Raw genomic sequence first — 16,752 nt, forward strand, 5'->3', positions numbered from 1 at the left:
TTACAAGAAACCTGATTTCTTAAAAATATGTTGCTGAATGTTCTCATCCTGTTCCTTCTTGGGAGCCCTTCGGATGATGCGCAGCTGGGGAGGAGCTAAACTGACAGTGGATGAACTCTGATATGCTCGTGCATTGATTGTCCAGGGGGCTGGGAGACAGCATACACGTGTCTTCAAGCATGCCATTGCTAGGTTGTGGAAAGTTAGCTTGTCTTGAGTGACAGGTTGTATGCAAAAAATCTGGTAAACTCGTGGTAGGGTTGTGTTGGGAGTAATGTATTTTGGCTTCCTGTTTTCAGGAGCACCAGAACTTTTACTCCAGTGACGTGTCCTTGGGCTACCTGGTACTTTCTGTGAAGTACGAACAGATTGAGAAACAGGAAAACCTGCGCCTGCTGCTGAGGTAACGATGCCTGCTGAAGCATATGTCACTGTGCTGTGCCTCTCGTCTTGCCCTGAGCTTCCCCTGCAGGGATACGGGTGTGAACCTCGTGTCTTTCTCCTGGGGAGGACTGCAAAGAAACCTGTGAGCTTTCCTTTCTTGCCTTCTCCTCTCAGCAGTTTTCTTTGGGAAGCCGAAATGGCATTTGCAGGCACATCTTTAGAGTTCATGAGAGAAAAACATGTTCTTCCCTCAAAAAGGAAGTGTGCTTGCCTCCCTCTTTGAGTGATTTTATGCACCAGGCTTAAAATGAGTCCTCTAGAATTAACTGCATTAAGGATAATCTGGAAGAAAGGAGACCGTTAAAGAGCTGCTGTTGCTTGTGCATCCCCTCAGCCTTTGTCCTAAGGCATGTTTTGTTTTGTGTCAGGACTCGGACTGGCACCAAACATGATCTGATCCCAATTTCCTGCCTGAATGAGTTCCCCAATGCTGTCCAGATGGCCAAGGTGAGATCCATGCTTCGCTGTTCACTCCTGACGCCTTGTTCTTCAAGTCCTTTTCCCCTCTGTCCTCCCATTTCCTTCTCTTCTGCCATTCCCCAACAGTACTGTCATCTACTTCCCTTTTATACCTTCATTAACTTCTCTCTCTTCTGACTTTACCTCATAATTTTTGCCTAAAAGGACTCGTGCCAGGTAATGATAAGCGGTGCCTATGCCCTTGTGCCCGCAGTGAGCTCGGGCACACGGTAATCACCCTTCTGCTTCCCTCCCTCTCTCACTCCACAGCTGCTCTGTGAGGATGTGAACGTTGAACGCTTCTTCCCTGTCCTCTACCCCAAGGTATCATCTTCTGATGTATCTCTCTATCCCTTTTCCATCAACGTCTGGCTAATGGTGTCCACCTGATAATTTGTATTTTCATTACCTTAGGCTTCACAGCTTATTGTTGCGTTTGATGAACATGTAATAAGCAATAACTTCAAATTCGGGGTCATCTACCAGAAGCCTGGGCAGGTAAGCTCCCTCAGATCCCGTGACACTTGAGACAAAACACAGAGTCCGTTCCCTTAGCTTAAATGTCATAACATGGTCTACTCTACCCCATGGCAAATGCAGATGCCGTAAAGAGAAGGGAGGGAAGCGTTCCCCATGTCGGTCGGTGTGTTTGCACCGGTCCTCAAAACTGGTTGAACCCCGCGTAGAAGTTCCCACCTGCTGTTTGTACTACTGTGCTCCTTCTGACTCCTCCTTTCCTTTTGAAGACGACCGAAGAAGAAGTCTTCAGTAACACAGAAGAGAGCCTGGGCTTCCTGGAGTTCCTGGATTTCCTTGGTGACAGGATTCAACTGCAGGATTTCCGTGGGTGCGTACCCAGCACAGCTGGAGAGCCAGGCTGGGCCAGGGGATGCGGGTGCTCAGGGCTGTGACTATGACCCTGTTAGAGCCCTGCTTCCTGGGAAGTCCTGTGTCCTCTGAATCCAGTGCAGGTGGAAAAGCCCAGGATGCTCTTGTCAGCCACCATATCTGGGAACAAGTTGGAGCTTTGGTCTCTGCTGGTATTTTCATTTAAAGGTCTCCTGGTCTCTCAATCTGACCCATGGTACCAGTAAAGAATAATGTTATTTGACTGTGTGAATGCATGTTTGTTTTGTGATGGTCAGGGTGGGTGTTGTTTTAGTCTCCTTCTGTGGGGTAGCCCATCCTTTCTGTAGTTGGTAAAAGATGGTTTTTGTTGCTCAGAAGAGTGCCAAAGAAAGTACCTCCTTTGAGGATCCCTGGTTTAGCTTCATAGATTTTAGCAAGCAAGGATGCTCCTTGGCAGAAACGTTGTGCAGCTTCAGTCAGTGCATTTGTTTTGGGAAGATGTGGTGCCTCACTATCACTGATTTCTTAAAAATTACCTTTGATAACATCGATGTACCATGCTACTGTTACTGATACTGTCTTTCTTCTCTCCACTCTCTCCCCTTTGTCCTGCCTGACCCATGGACTTTCTCAGGTTCCGGGGAGGCTTGGATGTCACCAGAGGTCAGACGGGCACTGAGTCCGTCTATACAAATTTCCGGGGCAAGGAAATCATGTTCCATGTGTCTACAAAGCTGCCCTTCACGGAAGGAGACTCCCAGCAGGTACTGGAAGGAGAACTGAGGCATGTGACAGCCTGGCTAAGAGATGAGGGGTGTTTGCTGAGGGACAGCGAGGAGGGGGGAATGCCAAACTGTGTAATGTGGGGAATTATGGCTGGAGTAATGGTAAAAATAGAGACGAGGGGTTTGGTTGAGCAGAGGGGTTGGGGATGCTAGGCAGCTGGTGTTTGTGTGGCATATTAAGACACGGACCCCAAGCCAGTGAAGAAGTGAGATCGTTTATTGCGTGCATAAGTGCTGATTATATACAATCACTTATCTACCCAAATTCTGCCTTGGAATGTGCCTACGTGCAGCAAAGCACCTGGGAATATGTCTACATGTAGCAAAGCAGTTGCTCCTTACGAGCTGTTCACGTGCTTGCGGTTTCACGGCCAAATTTGGCCACTTACCTGTACACTAACAGCTCTGCCAATTCAGCCTTGTTCCTCTACAAGGTCAGCTTATTTTCCTCCCTTACATTTGAGGCCCATTGTATCTTTTTCTGCTTTTTTTCACCTGCCTTTATTTTCTCCTCTCCAGCTTCAGCGAAAGCGTCACATTGGGAATGACATTGTAGCCATCATCTTCCAGGATGAAAGCACGACTTTTGTCCCTGATATGATTGCTTCTAACTTCCTCCATGCTTATGTGGTAGTTCAGCTCACCCACGGCACCACTGGGAACACCCTCTACAAGGTAAACGGAGTCAGTGTGTTCCTCTGTACTGACTTGCCATTGCTGATCCTCCAGGTGGAAACCTGTTCTTGTGCCTCCGGGAGAGGTGCGGTTCGGCCAGCTGCCATCTGACCTGTTGAGTATCTACGCATGAAAGTAGAATGCAGTTGCATGTTGTTCGAAGCAGCTCATGCATTCCTGAAGCTTGACACTTGGGAATTGAAGCAGGATGAGTTCAGATAGAAAAATTTTGTTTACATCAAAGAGCATGAGGCACAATTGACCCCATTGTGGGGGATGTCTTGCTTGCATTATACAAGTCGGTAAAACGCATCCACGTCCACGTGGCTTGTGCCACACCGCGCTGTGATGAGAGAGCGCGTATGGCCGGAGCCTGCAGGGCAGATACAGCTGCTTGGTCTCACCTGTGGAATCCATAGGAGGTACATCTGCTTTTAGGGGTCACCAAACTGATGCCCACCTGTCAGGGAAGTGCTACCTGTCAGGGCCCTCCAGCTGAAAGAAGCCCTGCTAGGACATGAATTCACTATCTGCAGCCCTTGGACATGGCTTTTTCCCTGTCACACACCTCTGTATGGGTGTCTATATAACTTTATGTTCAACTTAGAGTCACTCTGAGAGAGCAGAAAATACATAGAAGCTTGCATTCTGTGGTGGATTTTCCATTGTAGCAACATTTTGATCAAAGTGCTGTGTCTCACATTACGTAGCAATGCTGATTTGGTGATGATGAGCCCTTATGCCTTGGAGGTCTACAAGAACACCACGAATATAAAAATTTGGAGAGGATCCCCATCTCCTCTGCCACGAAGGAGGGTGCTGGAGCAGGACAGCCACCCTACATGGCTCCCGACACTGTGGGCAGCCAGCTCTGGAGGGACACGATGGCCTCATGCTGATCAGGGGCACGGGGCCCCATTTCTTCTCTCACCGTCGGCTCTGTAGGGTGCAGGAATTCACTGGATGGCAAGAGGAAGAGCTGGGGAAGCTTGCCATTCGTCTTGTCTCTTCCTGCTATTGTTTTCATCTTTGCCTGTCTGCACTGCCACTCTTTGTGTCTGTGTAATAGGGCTGCTTGTGTCTTTTCATGAAAAAGTAGTCCTGGTCAGGACCCTAGAGCCCACACAGAGTTTTCTGCAAAGGCTTTTGCAAGGGGGTTTTAACTCATTCTGCCTTGAAGCACTCGAGTACATCAGAGACTGCAGTTTGGGAAGACTTTTTTCCATCTGTTGTTCCATTTGCTTCAGCTTTAGTGCCTAGTGGTTAATTCGGAATATTAATGGAATTTATTTCTTCAAACTAATTTTTGCAATCACAAAATTAAAAATGCAAAGCAGGATTTTAACTGGTAGATGTCTATTAGGAGGGAGAGGGAGGCCTTGTAATTAGGGAGGCTGGCCTGCAAGGTGAGAAACCCGATTTAAGCTCAGGGCCCTTCTCCCTCCTCTTGTTAAGCTTGTGCCTGGCATTGCCTCTGTGACATTTACACTGGAGTGTTATTTTGAGGCAGTTGCTGTTATTATGACATTGTTCCCTGTTGTATGAAATGGCAAGTAATGGTATTTTTCCATCTCAAACGTGACAAAAAAAAGCCAACTGTGAAATATTCTTAAATGCTGTATGTATCTGGTAAGACAGCTGCATGTAATTACAGGTAAGTGCTGTGAAGAGCCAAGTGACAGTATGTAAAAATTGAACTGCATTACAGTTTCTTTTTCTGGTATTGGTATATCAGGTAGGAGCATGTTTTGTTGTTTGTTTGTTGTTATTTTTTAAAAAAAGCATGCATTTCCATATCTCTTACTGGGAAAGTGCTTTTGTATGTGAACCACATGTGACTTAGAGAGGTGGTGTCACTGAGCTAGCCCCTTCAGCGTGCAGTGCATTTCCACTGAGTAGTCTGTCAAAAAAAATAGGTCAGTACAGCCATGTTGACAAAAATTCTTCTAGTGGAGGTAAAGCTTGCAGGCTGAATGGAAGTACCTTAATTTTATATATTTTTTTGTTGTTCTAAACACTCTGGTTATTATTAAAAGTATTTATGAAAAATATTTTTTTAAAAAGCAATTGGTTCAACTGTTTTTTGTTGCTTTTACTGTGTGAGCATCTAGCTTACTGAATTTCTGCGGGATACATCAGCACATCCATTCATGGAGTGCAGAAATAGATGGGTGCACAGGACAGCATGTTAGATCTCTTTTGGCTATGTAGATGATTCAGGTGGGATCAGACATACCTTAGCAGTTTGAAGTTATGATACTTACGTTTTTCTCCTTGTATTGTTCCAGGTTTCAGTCACAGCTCGAGACGATGTCCCCTTCTTTGGACCCCCTCTGCCAAACCCAGCCATATTTAGAAAGGTTCGTTTCTCTGTTCCAGTGTTAGATGGTAGGGATGCGATACACAGCCCTGTTCTGGGTCAGTACTGCCAGTCCAGCTAGAGGACTTCGGAGGTCTAAAGAGTAGTAAGGTAGAGCTTTTCTTATGGGATATTTTTATTACTGTTTTCATCTCCAGTCTAGTCTTCATTTTGTCTTGTAGAGCGCAGAGTTCCGCGAATTCCTCCTGGTCAAGCTCATCAATGCTGAGTACAGCTGCTATCGAGCTGAGAAATTTGCTAAATTAGAGGTGAGACTATTACCTGGTTGCTTCCCTTTAAAATTATAAAACTGTATTACTGCCAGATTAAGAAAAAGTACAATTATTTACTTTCTTCTAATTTTGTGTTGCTTAAAACAGGAAGAGTAAATGTACTTATGCTCAGCTATGTGATGCTTCCTTTGTGTTTCACAGCAGGCATGATAGAATATGAACAGGTACATTCTAAGGTAAAGATCTAATGGTCAAATAAGAATGGGAATGTGATGCGTACATTTTGCTGGAGGAAATTCTGTATTACCTGAAACTCAGTATTGTGCTACAGGATGCATGCAGATACAACTGGATTTTGGTTCAAGGCACCAAAATCCTGTTCCAGACTCTGCTGCTTGACTGATCTAGAAAAAACATGCCTCCGTTGCATCACCTGTAAAAAAAGTACTGATGTCCTTTATGACTTGCTTTAGAAAGCGTTTAAAAGTTTGGGTTTTTTTAAGGAGAATGTGAGACATTGCAAAAACGAGGGAAAAAAGTCTCTCCACTCCCAATGATAGCTGTGTTTTCATTCCCAATGTTGATGCAGGAAAGAACCCGGAGTGCCCTCCTGGAGAGCCTTTTTGAGGAGCTGCAGCTTCGCAGCCGCAGTATGATGGGATTACCCATAGGAGAGGATGACAAGATAGAGAATGGCAGTGGGGGCTTCCTTGAGAATTTCAAGGTGAGCCATAGAGGATTGATTCCTTACCCAGTTGCTCACGCTTAAGCTCATCGTGTGTCCCTCCAAGGAATATTGGCCCTGCTGACCAGCTGTGCTCAGGTCATCTTGCCATCCAGCAGCCTTTCTTTAGAGCATCTTCAGCTGTGCTTCACAGTATTTCTCCAGTAAAGACATTTCCCTCCTGCCTGTGCTCCTTCCTACAGAGCAACAACATAGTCCAGAGTGGAATTCTATCCTGTCCCTGAGAAGTCAAACTCTTTATGGGTCATGTTGGCATCTGGTGTCAGATGGGGTTTCACTCCATGACTTAGAGAAAAAGGAGTGTTTGCAAGAGGAATTGTAATAACTAGTAGGAAGCAGCTTTCAGTGCCTACAACAGATCTCTTCCAATTAATTTTCATTACAACTGAAGGAGTTGGAAGAGCCACTGCAAGGCAATTTTAACTTACCTGCAAGTGTACTGTCTAGAAAAACTGTGATGCTTTATTTACCCTCCAAAAGCCAGAGTTAATTTACCTTTGTTCTATGTAGATGATGCTTTTTTTTTTTCCTAATAAATCAGGACTGGGTGACAGAATTTACTTTGGAAAGTGATCAAGATGATAAAAGAAAGCAAAGGTTTATTACAAACAGGCAAACTGAGGTTTGAACTGATTATACACAGAGAAACGTACATCACTTTCCTATCTACTTCCCCTTTCCCACTGCTGTGGGAAGTGCCTCGCCACTTCTTTTGTATAATAAGTTACCTGTCTGAACAGAGGAATGTATTACAAACAGCATTTCTTCAGACGACCACCTTGTATGGTAGGCTGGTCAGAGTCTTTAAGGGCTGTGAAACTAATCCATTCACATATAGGTTTGGTAGCCATACGTGTAGCTTTGATCAGAGCTGGGGTGCTTTGGTGAGGTGTATTTTTATGTACGATCAGTCTACTCCTGCTAACCAGGAGTTTCATACCCATCCATGGCACACCCTAGTGATCCCCAGATGTCCTTTTCTGACTTCAGCAGATGCTGTGATTCGCATGTCAATACACAGGTGGCCTTTGTAAAAGGCTGAGTAAACTCAGAAAATGGCTTTTTCAGATGCCTCAGGCTTTGACATGGCAGCTTTCCCCTTGGACCCAGCACTCAGGTTCATGCAGGACTGAACCCCACAGTCTGGAGGAGGAGGAGGAGGTTGATTGTGCGTGTTGCAGCCTGTACGGGGTGGGATGCTCCCAACACTGCTGCTTTACTCAGTGCGCTGTGGTGCTGGTCTGGAGCCCTCACTTACTGCAACAGGACAAGGGAGGGGACAGTAGAGAACCTAGCTGAGGGAGAATCCTTCCCTGGCAGCCAGCTCGGACCAAAAGTGGGCAGCATCCATGTCCGTGCCTGCTAGGAGTTGGGGCTTGTGTGGTTCTGGTGTTGGTCTGTCCCAGCTCTCCACCCAGCCTGTGGTGCAATTCGTACTGCCCTACCGTGTGCATGTCTATATGTGTACCTGTGTTTGTCTGTTTCCCTGCCTCCCTCCTGTTCAGCGGGTGATCAGAGGCCGCAGCCAGAGCCTGGATACCATGGGGATATCCATGAGAAAGCAGCAGCCGGCCACCCTGCCCAGCCGCCCCACTACCGCTGGCCTTGCCCTCAGCCAGAGTGTCGCCGAGGGCCCTAAGGCCATTGCTGCGGTAAGGTACTTGGGTGGGTTCTAAGGAGAAACCTGGCATACCTTTTTGACCCACCCATACATTTTATTTCTCTTCCCTTATTAGTTTGCCCTCTTGTCCTGCTGTGAATCTTTTTGCTGTGTCGCCCCACTTCCCAAGTGGTGGCAGCATGTGGTGCCAGCTGTTTTGTCTGTGCCGATATCCAGCCCCAGATTGTCTGTAAACTAGAGCCGAGATTGATGCAGATGGGGGAAAGAAAGCCAAAGGTGGCTCTGTGTCAGACATCTGTCCTGGATTAGGTCCTCTGTGTTGCCATACCTTAAAAAAACATGTGCTGTGGTTTGACTAGAATGGTGCTGTACTGCCATATGGCAAGAGCTGAGAACACAGGGACACTCGAGCTGTCCCATTTCCTTCGGTCCCACTAGACAGGCTGTTTTCTGTAATATCAGCAGGTGCACAAGTTTATTCAAGGTGCTGTTTTGCTGTAAATAGCATGTTGGGAACAAACAGCAGAATTAATAGTTTGGGGTGAGAGAAAGAGTGAATATTTCTAATCACTATCAAAGCCTTTCTTATCTGATAGGGACACTAAACATACATGATCACCGTGAGCGTAATAAATTCATGACAGATGTTTCTGGAAAAGGATCTGTGCTTCTGATAGTGGAAATATGGTTACCTTGGCCAAAGTGTATACAGCTGATTGCAGTCTCTGCACTAGCAATGTCAATACAGGCAAACTAAAAAAAAAATAAAATAAGTAAATCTCTGAGTAAGCCAAGAAGGTGCCTTCCAGTGAAGAAATCTCTTGGTGACCCTTTGTACACATTCTTTATCTCAGGACAACAAAGGCACAGAACTGAGCTGGGTTTCCTGCTTCCTTCTCTCCTTTAACTCCTGGTTTTCCCTACCTTTCTGATTCTGCCTCTCCTTCTGTCATACTATGGGGATACGTCCCTGCCTGGGCCTCCTTCTCTGCACACTGGCTGTGTATCTTGTTCTGCCTTTGTTCCTGTGTCCCGACGTCTCTTTCTCATAGCCCCTTTGCAAGCTCTAGCTTCCCATTCTCACTGACAACAGGTACTCCTGCTTGCATGGAGCTGGGCTGTGCTCTTGCATTGCAGAGCAGAGGAGAGGACCTGATCAGCATCACAGACTCCCTCTCCCATGCTTCCAGTTCTCCACAGCTTTTCCTGTCTTGTTCCCCTCCACCCTTTCTGTCACACTTTCCTTTTTTCTAGTCTTTTGCCTTGCCTGGTAGGAGCCCATCACGTACTCGAGCCAGCCGCTTCCATGGGCGACGGAGTAGTGCCATTGGTATTGAGAACATACAGGAGGAAAAGAGGTATGAGCCATGGGGAGAGGAGACAAAGCAAGGGAAAAAACAGAAGGAGATGAGAAAAGGGAGGTATAGAAGGGCAGGCAGCGAGGGCAGCAGGGCAATCGACAGGAATGAGAACTGAAATGGAAATGGTTGGAACAGGAAGAAAAGCCCGATCATCAGCTAATGGACAAATGGCCAAAACAAAATAAAAAAAGGACATTTGGGAATGGGGAGAATCAATATTTAAGGAAGAAGGGAAGAGGTGGGTGGAGGAACATGGTAAGATTGCTATGAAGCATTGTGCAGTGTGATCCAGGACTCTTGATTCTCCTGTTCTGTTTTCACCACTTTTAGATAAGAGTTGGAGGAAAGGATTTTCTTGGGAAGGGGGAATTGGGTGCTTGATTGTTTGTTTTCATGTTAAAAAGTTAAAATAGCTAAAACTTATGATATCTTAAAGGATTTTTTTTTTTTAAAAGTCAAGTCAAAATGACTAGTGTTTAAATTGGGTGGTCTGAGAAATAATTATAAAGGGGTACCATATAAGTTGTAGGAGTTATATGGCATATTTGACTGAATTGTAACCATTCAGAAGTTGTCTACTGGTCCTGAGAGATTGGTTAGTTAAAGCAATAAATTTATCTCTGCTCTAGCTGTCTCAAAAGTCACATGAATGCTCTGCATCTAACATGCTGTTTTCCCAGTTGCAAGAATTCCAGGGAACAGCTTAGAGGCTCAGTGTAAAATGGGAGAAGCCGTCTTTAATGTAGAAACTGGTGATTTCACGACAGGAAGAATTACTACATTTTCCCTTCTTTCCATTTATTCTGTTGGGCCTTTCCTTAATGAGGTGCCTATGACTAATCTGGATAAAAATAGCATAGAACTTTCTTTGAGACAAATAAAATCTTCTGAAACAGCTTCCCTGTAACAGCCTAAGCCAACACAGTAGCCACAGCTCCTCATTACTTTAAATAATTTTGTACCTTATGCAGCTGTGCCCCTCAATCCATTACTTCATGTACAACATACTTTATCCCCTTAGAAGTTCTGTAAAAGTTTTCTACAGTAACAAAACCCCTTGAATTTCTTTTCTTTTTTTTCCTGCTCTTTGCTAGGAGGGAGTTGGTAAGCTCTTGGGTTTATTTTGGTTTCCTTTGGCTTATTTGCAGTCTTAGATACAAGGAACAGTGAGCCTTATCTTCTGTTTTATGAAAGACTGACTGGGTGGTTCTTGAAGGTTTTACTGGCAGCTGGTCTCTCCGAACAGCTCGTTGCTACTGGAAAGCAGATGTATTTCCCTTGCCCACTGTCTCAACTACCCCATCCTGCTCCACTCCTTGGGAGGGCTCAGATGCTTAGTTGGACCCTTCGTGGAACTGATTCAGCCCATTAATCTAACAGAAAAAGTCTCAACTTACTCTTGTTGGTTAATTGTCTGCCAGATTCTGCTGTGAACTGGCTCCTAGGGGTGTCTCATGGGTACCAGCATGGGTGGAAGCACCCTGGACAAGAGTGATGGAGGCTGGAGCAGCCCTCTCTGGCAAGGGTGAGCTCAGTGCCTCATGGGCGACTTCGCCCCGCAGCTGTGGTTGAATGATGTGCAGAGGCTTTGATGGCAGAGCTGGCCCAGTCCGGCCGGCTTGTTTGCGTGTCATGGAAATTTCAGGGTTGCCTTAGTTCCAGGTTTGTTTTCTGTCATGACAATTCCCTGTCTTGCAAACCATTGTTTGAGCACAAGTGAGGGCAGGAGGCACTGTGATGTGAGGGGCACGGGTAGCACCAACTGGCCAAGGGAGCAGAGGAGGCACTTTGTGAACTCCATCACTGAAGCTACAAAACCAACTCCAAAATATCTGAGTTTTCCAATCCTTAATTAATCACACCCCACTTTTCAGTTACTCACACAACTTTCTTCATAAGTATCTTCACAAGTGCTAGTAGCAATAAAACTATTGTAGCCAGCCTGAAACAGTGAAATTTGCTGAATTCTTTTTCTTTATGCAATAAATATATAAGCTTTCTAATCAATGCTAAAGCTTCTTAAGACCAATGCAATGGGGAGAGTAGAAGAAGTAGTTGAAGAATTACTATTTAAATTAATGTACAGTTTTATATCAATTCAAAAGGAGTTTAAAGTTGGCCATTTCTAATCTATTGCCCTCAACAGGTCACATCTAAGGAGTCTGCCCTTTTCAGCACAACCACATTTGCTTCCCTTCCATGTGTATATGAGAGATCCAGCTTTGTATCATGGCTTGTAAGGAAGTGTTAGAAGAGATAGAGGTTAACTCTGGTCCTGGGATGTAGCTGGTTTCTCTTTTGTCCCAGCAGAGATGCTGCAGAGAGGATACAGAAAGTGCTGGACAGTCCAGGAACTTTCTTTGACCTGAAGTCTGATGGATCATCCAGTCCCAGCTCCCCAGAGTTCCCCAGCAGGAAGAGCAAGTGAGTTGAAAATAATTTTAAAATATTAAGTACACTCACTGTGTCTGGTATTTGCTTAAGTGTGGTGCATGTCTTGCTCTGTGGGAGGCTTTACTGAGATTGTGCATATCAGGCATTGCAGCATCTTAAAAGTTAGATGTCTGGCCGTGGCACAGTAATTCAGAGCATGTAAGTAGAGAACTTGGCTTTCTTAAGCAGCCAGTGAAGAATGACTGGACTACTTAAAAGTGATTTTGGCTATATCTGTACTGTATTGTTAGCTTACATCCAACAGGATACGCAAAGCCCTAGCTGTCCAGTTATCCATGCTTACTCATGTGTATGTTTCCTCTATAGTTTGCTCTGGAGTGATTTTGGAGCTTCAGGGAGAAGCTTGGACAAGGGTATGTTGTGGTGTTGGGTTGTACTCAAGTTCTGCCCCTTGAAGCAGGGTTCATGCTGCTGCTCCCCACCAGCATGACCCAGCCTGTCTTCAGCCCTCCCAGAGTATTACAGCAGGGTCTTGTGCATTGCCCCTCTGTTTCGCTGCTAAAGCACACCGCACCCAGCGTTCTCCTGCCAAACACTTCCTGCAGTAGCCTGCAAAATCGTTCTTCAGTTTCTGGTGGTCAAAAACTGGAAAAATGCACTTTCCTGGTAGTGCAGCTTTGTAATTGCTAAGCTGTATTATGCTGGGATGTGATCCTATCTAGGATACTCCAGGTCTTCGTGGAAACCACACGTTTACATTTACAAGACTGCAGAGCAGCCTGTCTCTAAATCCAGGACTGCAGCTGACTTTCTGGAGCAGCTTGCCACACCTGATTTTTTTTCACGAGAACTTGCATGAGACCTGTGGCAAAAAAGGCAATAAGTACTTTGTGGTAGGGCATGTCACTGGGACTGGGGCTACCCTAAGACAATTTTGAAACGTGCCCTAGAACCAGGCCTCTATGGCTGTAGTTGCTCCAGATGCCAGACTGACAAGGAAGGACCTTCCTTCTAACTAGACCTAATGCTCCCTAAGAATCACAGGCTGGTGACTAACTGCAGTAGCCCAGCTCCTCAGTTGTGCCTTGTAGGACTGCCCAGAATTTTGTCACAGCCAAGGTGCAGAGTTCTGGCAAGTATGCTTTTGTGATACTAGATTTAGGGTTGGGTGGGTGTCCAAACCTTTGGTGGGGAGGAGGATGGGAGCACAGCTAGGAGATAGAAACTATTTAAGACGCTAGCTCTAACAGCCAAGGACAAGAGAAAATACAGGACGTGAATTGCTGACTGGTCAGCAACGCCCATCTTCCAGCATTACCACATCATTCCATCTCCCCTTCCTCATCTTGCCTGGGACCTTGTTAGAGAACTGGAAGTTCCTGGCTAGCCATGGGTGAAGGACTTGCTCCGATTAGGTAGCTGAGATAACTTTTCATAATCAGCAAGAATTTTGCCTAGTAAGAAAACATCTCGTAGCTCAGCTAGTGCTGCTTACCCTACTGTACAATGTGTGCGTGTCCTGGGGAAAAAAAAAAGAAAAAAAAAAAGATGAAGCTTTCTTGCCATCTGTTCTTGATTTCTGTGTTTGGTTGTGGCTTCCCCCACTTCCCAACACCCATTTTCCATTCATCAGCTTAGGAGGTGACCCGGCTGCAGTTGGTGTCACATGCTTTCGGAGAGCGAACATGGCATGGGGTTTCACTCAACAAAACTTGCATGAATATTGTTGTGCACATGAGGCATGACCTGTATGATTTGGCAGTCTGTCTGCTTCTGTCCCCAGGATTCTCTCTATGCATCTTTTTCCAGTCATGGACTCAAAACCACTTGTACACCAGAAAAAGTTTCTTCACCATTATGGTGGTTTAGCCCATTTCTGGACAGCTGGTTTACGAGGTGGGATGTAGCATGGAGTTTTGCACAACTGGTGATTAGCCAGCTTTAGTTAGAGCTGTAATCTAGTAGCGTAGCGTTAAGAGTTGTGACTTCATAGTCAGAGACCATCCGATGTGCAGTCATACCTTCTGCATTGTATCGGGGACAGGGGTTCAAGGCCGTGTAATTCCACGTAAAGCACACCATTTTCATAATAATGGTATTAGCATTCTACTGGAATAGTCTATTCATTGTTAATTGTGGAACCACAAGTCAGGGTCACGATATAGGCATATTTCTAATAAAAAGGAGTTCCAGCTGGTTCTAGAGTAAATGACGCAGCCCATATTAAACATGTTATCCCTGGTAGTATGTCATCAATGCACTCCTGGTTCTCACCAGGGAGTAGCGTCACAGGAAATCTATTGCAAAAATGTCCAGCGTGTTGCTGCTGGTCTTGAATAATTGTTTCCAATTCCCAACTTGAATGATCAAGCTCTTCACCTACGTGCTACTATAACCAACCTGGAAATAAATGCGAAGGGAACATGTAAATAAGAGATTCATACTTTTACAGTAGAGACGAAGCAGGACTTACTTTCTGTCCTTGCGTGCTGATTTCCAACATACCCTTCTGCAGGGATCGAGCAGCCTCCAGTCCCTGAAACCGCATTGTTCGCTTGGGCTAACAGTGTCTTCTCTCCCACATGCAGGGGCAATTGTCCTTAGTTTGTCTGCTCTGCATGCAGGTAGCCTTCCAAACAATCACTCTTCCCAAGGGACAGATGCAAAAGAGTGAACCTAGCCTAAGTAACCGGGTAGCAAAACTCCTCGGGATCAGACAGCTTTCTGGGCTGCATCGGAAAAATCAGGCGCTGTACTGTGTATGTCCATATCCTAGGAAAAGTACATGGGTGTTTTGTGTGTGTGTTTTCCCTCCTCAGACACATCTGAGTGGGGACATCAAGCCTGTCAGGAGTGGACCGGATGCTACTCAGTCACTGGTTACCTCACTGAAGATACTGGCGGGACTTTTGGGGTGAAAGGAGAGCCCTGGCTAAGAGGAGCATGAACTTACTTAGAGGACCTCAAGGACTGTGGAGAGACCAAGTGGCACCAAGTAACGCTCCACTGGCCGTTCCTGCAGCAGGAGTCCCAGGAAAGGGAGATGGACAGATAGTTCCCATTGGAGCACTTTGGCTCTGTGCCCTTCCCATTGCCCAGTCAGCAGCCACTGAACCGGCCTCTACTAATGGTGGGGGAAGGAGGCCACCTTGAGTGCCCCCCCTCCTCTCCCCTGCCCCTCAGATGAGTGAGAAGAGAACCGCTTGGCCTGCAGAAGGCAAGAGCAGAAGAACATGTTTCCACCTCTGGTCTCTAGTGCCTTTGGATGACATAGGTCAGGAAGTGCTGAGGAAGGAGACTGAGAAGGAGATAACTTTGCGGAAATCTAGGTCCCAGCTCACTTAAATTCATGTTATTGATTTGCTCTGCCAAGGGAGAAGCATGTTGGCCTTCACTTCCTCCAAAATATATTTCCTAATCTCCTGAGGAAGTATCTTTGGCCTATATTGGCCCTATCTTTACTGTTCTCCCTGTTGCATGCTGGCATGTAATATGCCTGGGACTTTAGGTTTCATTGCTGCTTGTAGGTCAAGACTGGCCACATTTTGCAGTGCTTCTGAAAGAATAAATATATTTAGTATGTTAAAGGTGTCTTTATCTTTCTTGCCTCTCACAGCTTTTTTTTTTTTTTTGAGTTTCTTAACATTTCTAAGCACTTAATCTCGCTTTTATTGGCTGGTCTCTTGTGCAGGCAGTGTGTATTTCACCATAAATGTTAGGCTTACATGCACAGCACACCTTCCACCACGTAAGCATATTGGCCTTGTGGGCTGCTTTTTCTCCTAGATGACTGCAAGCAGTGGATCCCAAATTCTGAGCTGGGAGAAGCTGGCCATAAGGGTCTTTCTTGACAGATCTGAAACGTGCACCAGGCTGCCTCAGTGTCCATGAAGTTTGAGAGAATGGTGGTCAAGTGATCCAGTACAGTTTGCTTTGAACATTCCCTTTGTAATGATGCTGTGAGAGCTAAAAGTCTAGTGGGATGGTCCTACAGGAGCCAGTCTGTTGGCAACTAGGCACATGCAAAATCACCAGGATGGGCATCCTGACGTAGGTATGTTCCTGTCTGTAAGCAGGGGGAGGGTTCTGACCTGTCTGTGCAAGAGGTTGGCACTTGATCCTAAATAGTTTGGCACTGAGACAGCCTACCATAATGCAGATCTCAGTAATTTGTTTCTACCTCCCCATTGCTTCCTTAAACTTCCTTAGTTAATCATTCTGTAATACTGGTTAATGTCTCTGTGCTGTCCTGACTGCTCCTGTTACAGCTGCCCAGAAGCACAGCAGTAGCAGTTTATAAGCTCTATGGCATGAAAAATGTGCTTTTACAGTCACCTTGTACTGTCTGGAATTTCACCTGAGACCAGCTGTGACAGGCGGAGAGTGGCTGTGGGAACGGGTGGGCTAGGCTGGCTACCCAGTTTAACACCTTGTCACATTGTGTTTAGGCTCCTGCCATCTCTGACAGCCAAAATGAAGGTATCTGTTGACCTTAACGAATGTCTACAGGTAAACAGTGCTTAAATGCAGGTGGTTTACTCACTTTGCTTTAAGACACTTGGATCTGTGACTTAAAAAAATCACTTAGTCTTGTCCTTTTATATAGTTATCCTGAATGGAAACAACAAGTGGTGCTTCTACTAAATAAAGCAGCAACAAGGAATGCAAGGCCGTTCACCTGAAGTCTGTTCCTAGGTGGAAAAACTAGCTGTGGATGACTAATTTCTTCTTACCGTTTCTGACTGCTATATCTTAAAGCTATGTCACAAAAAGTGCAAGCTAGCGTGTAACAGTAAGCATGACGATGTTGAATGCTTGCATTTCACA

At 45.6% G+C, this 16,752-nt stretch overlaps 1 protein-coding gene across 10 annotated transcripts in view; it reads left to right on the forward strand.

The window, feature by feature from the left end:
- LOC101916077 (rap1 GTPase-activating protein 1) overlaps nucleotides 1–16,752 on the forward strand; it is a 52,209-nt gene that overhangs the window by 24,647 nt on the left and 10,810 nt on the right. For 4 of the 10 annotated variants that reach the window (XM_055808154.1, XM_027783749.2, XM_055808156.1 and 1 more), the window contains exons 7-19: nucleotides 300–403; nucleotides 813–891; nucleotides 1,174–1,227; nucleotides 1,318–1,401; nucleotides 1,650–1,750; nucleotides 2,387–2,516; nucleotides 3,057–3,212; nucleotides 5,501–5,572; nucleotides 5,754–5,840; nucleotides 6,394–6,528; nucleotides 8,055–8,201; nucleotides 9,425–9,528; nucleotides 11,842–11,955. In XM_055808154.1, coding sequence (XP_055664129.1) covers nucleotides 300–403; nucleotides 813–891; nucleotides 1,174–1,227; nucleotides 1,318–1,401; nucleotides 1,650–1,750; nucleotides 2,387–2,516; nucleotides 3,057–3,212; nucleotides 5,501–5,572; nucleotides 5,754–5,840; nucleotides 6,394–6,528; nucleotides 8,055–8,201; nucleotides 9,425–9,528; nucleotides 11,842–11,955 — 1,367 coding nt within the window. Of the gene's footprint in view, nucleotides 1–299; nucleotides 404–812; nucleotides 892–1,173; nucleotides 1,228–1,317; nucleotides 1,402–1,649; nucleotides 1,751–2,386; nucleotides 2,517–3,056; nucleotides 3,213–5,500; nucleotides 5,573–5,753; nucleotides 5,841–6,393; nucleotides 6,529–8,054; nucleotides 8,202–9,424; nucleotides 9,529–11,841; nucleotides 11,960–12,291; nucleotides 12,339–14,744; nucleotides 16,730–16,752 lie in introns of those variants that run through there. The other 6 variants (XM_055808158.1, XM_055808160.1, XM_055808161.1 and 3 more) reach the window with 6 other exon arrangements.

This window comes from Falco peregrinus, chromosome 6, assembly GCF_023634155.1.
Source record: "Falco peregrinus isolate bFalPer1 chromosome 6, bFalPer1.pri, whole genome shotgun sequence".
NCBI classification, from domain to species: Eukaryota; Metazoa; Chordata; class Aves; order Falconiformes; family Falconidae; genus Falco; species Falco peregrinus.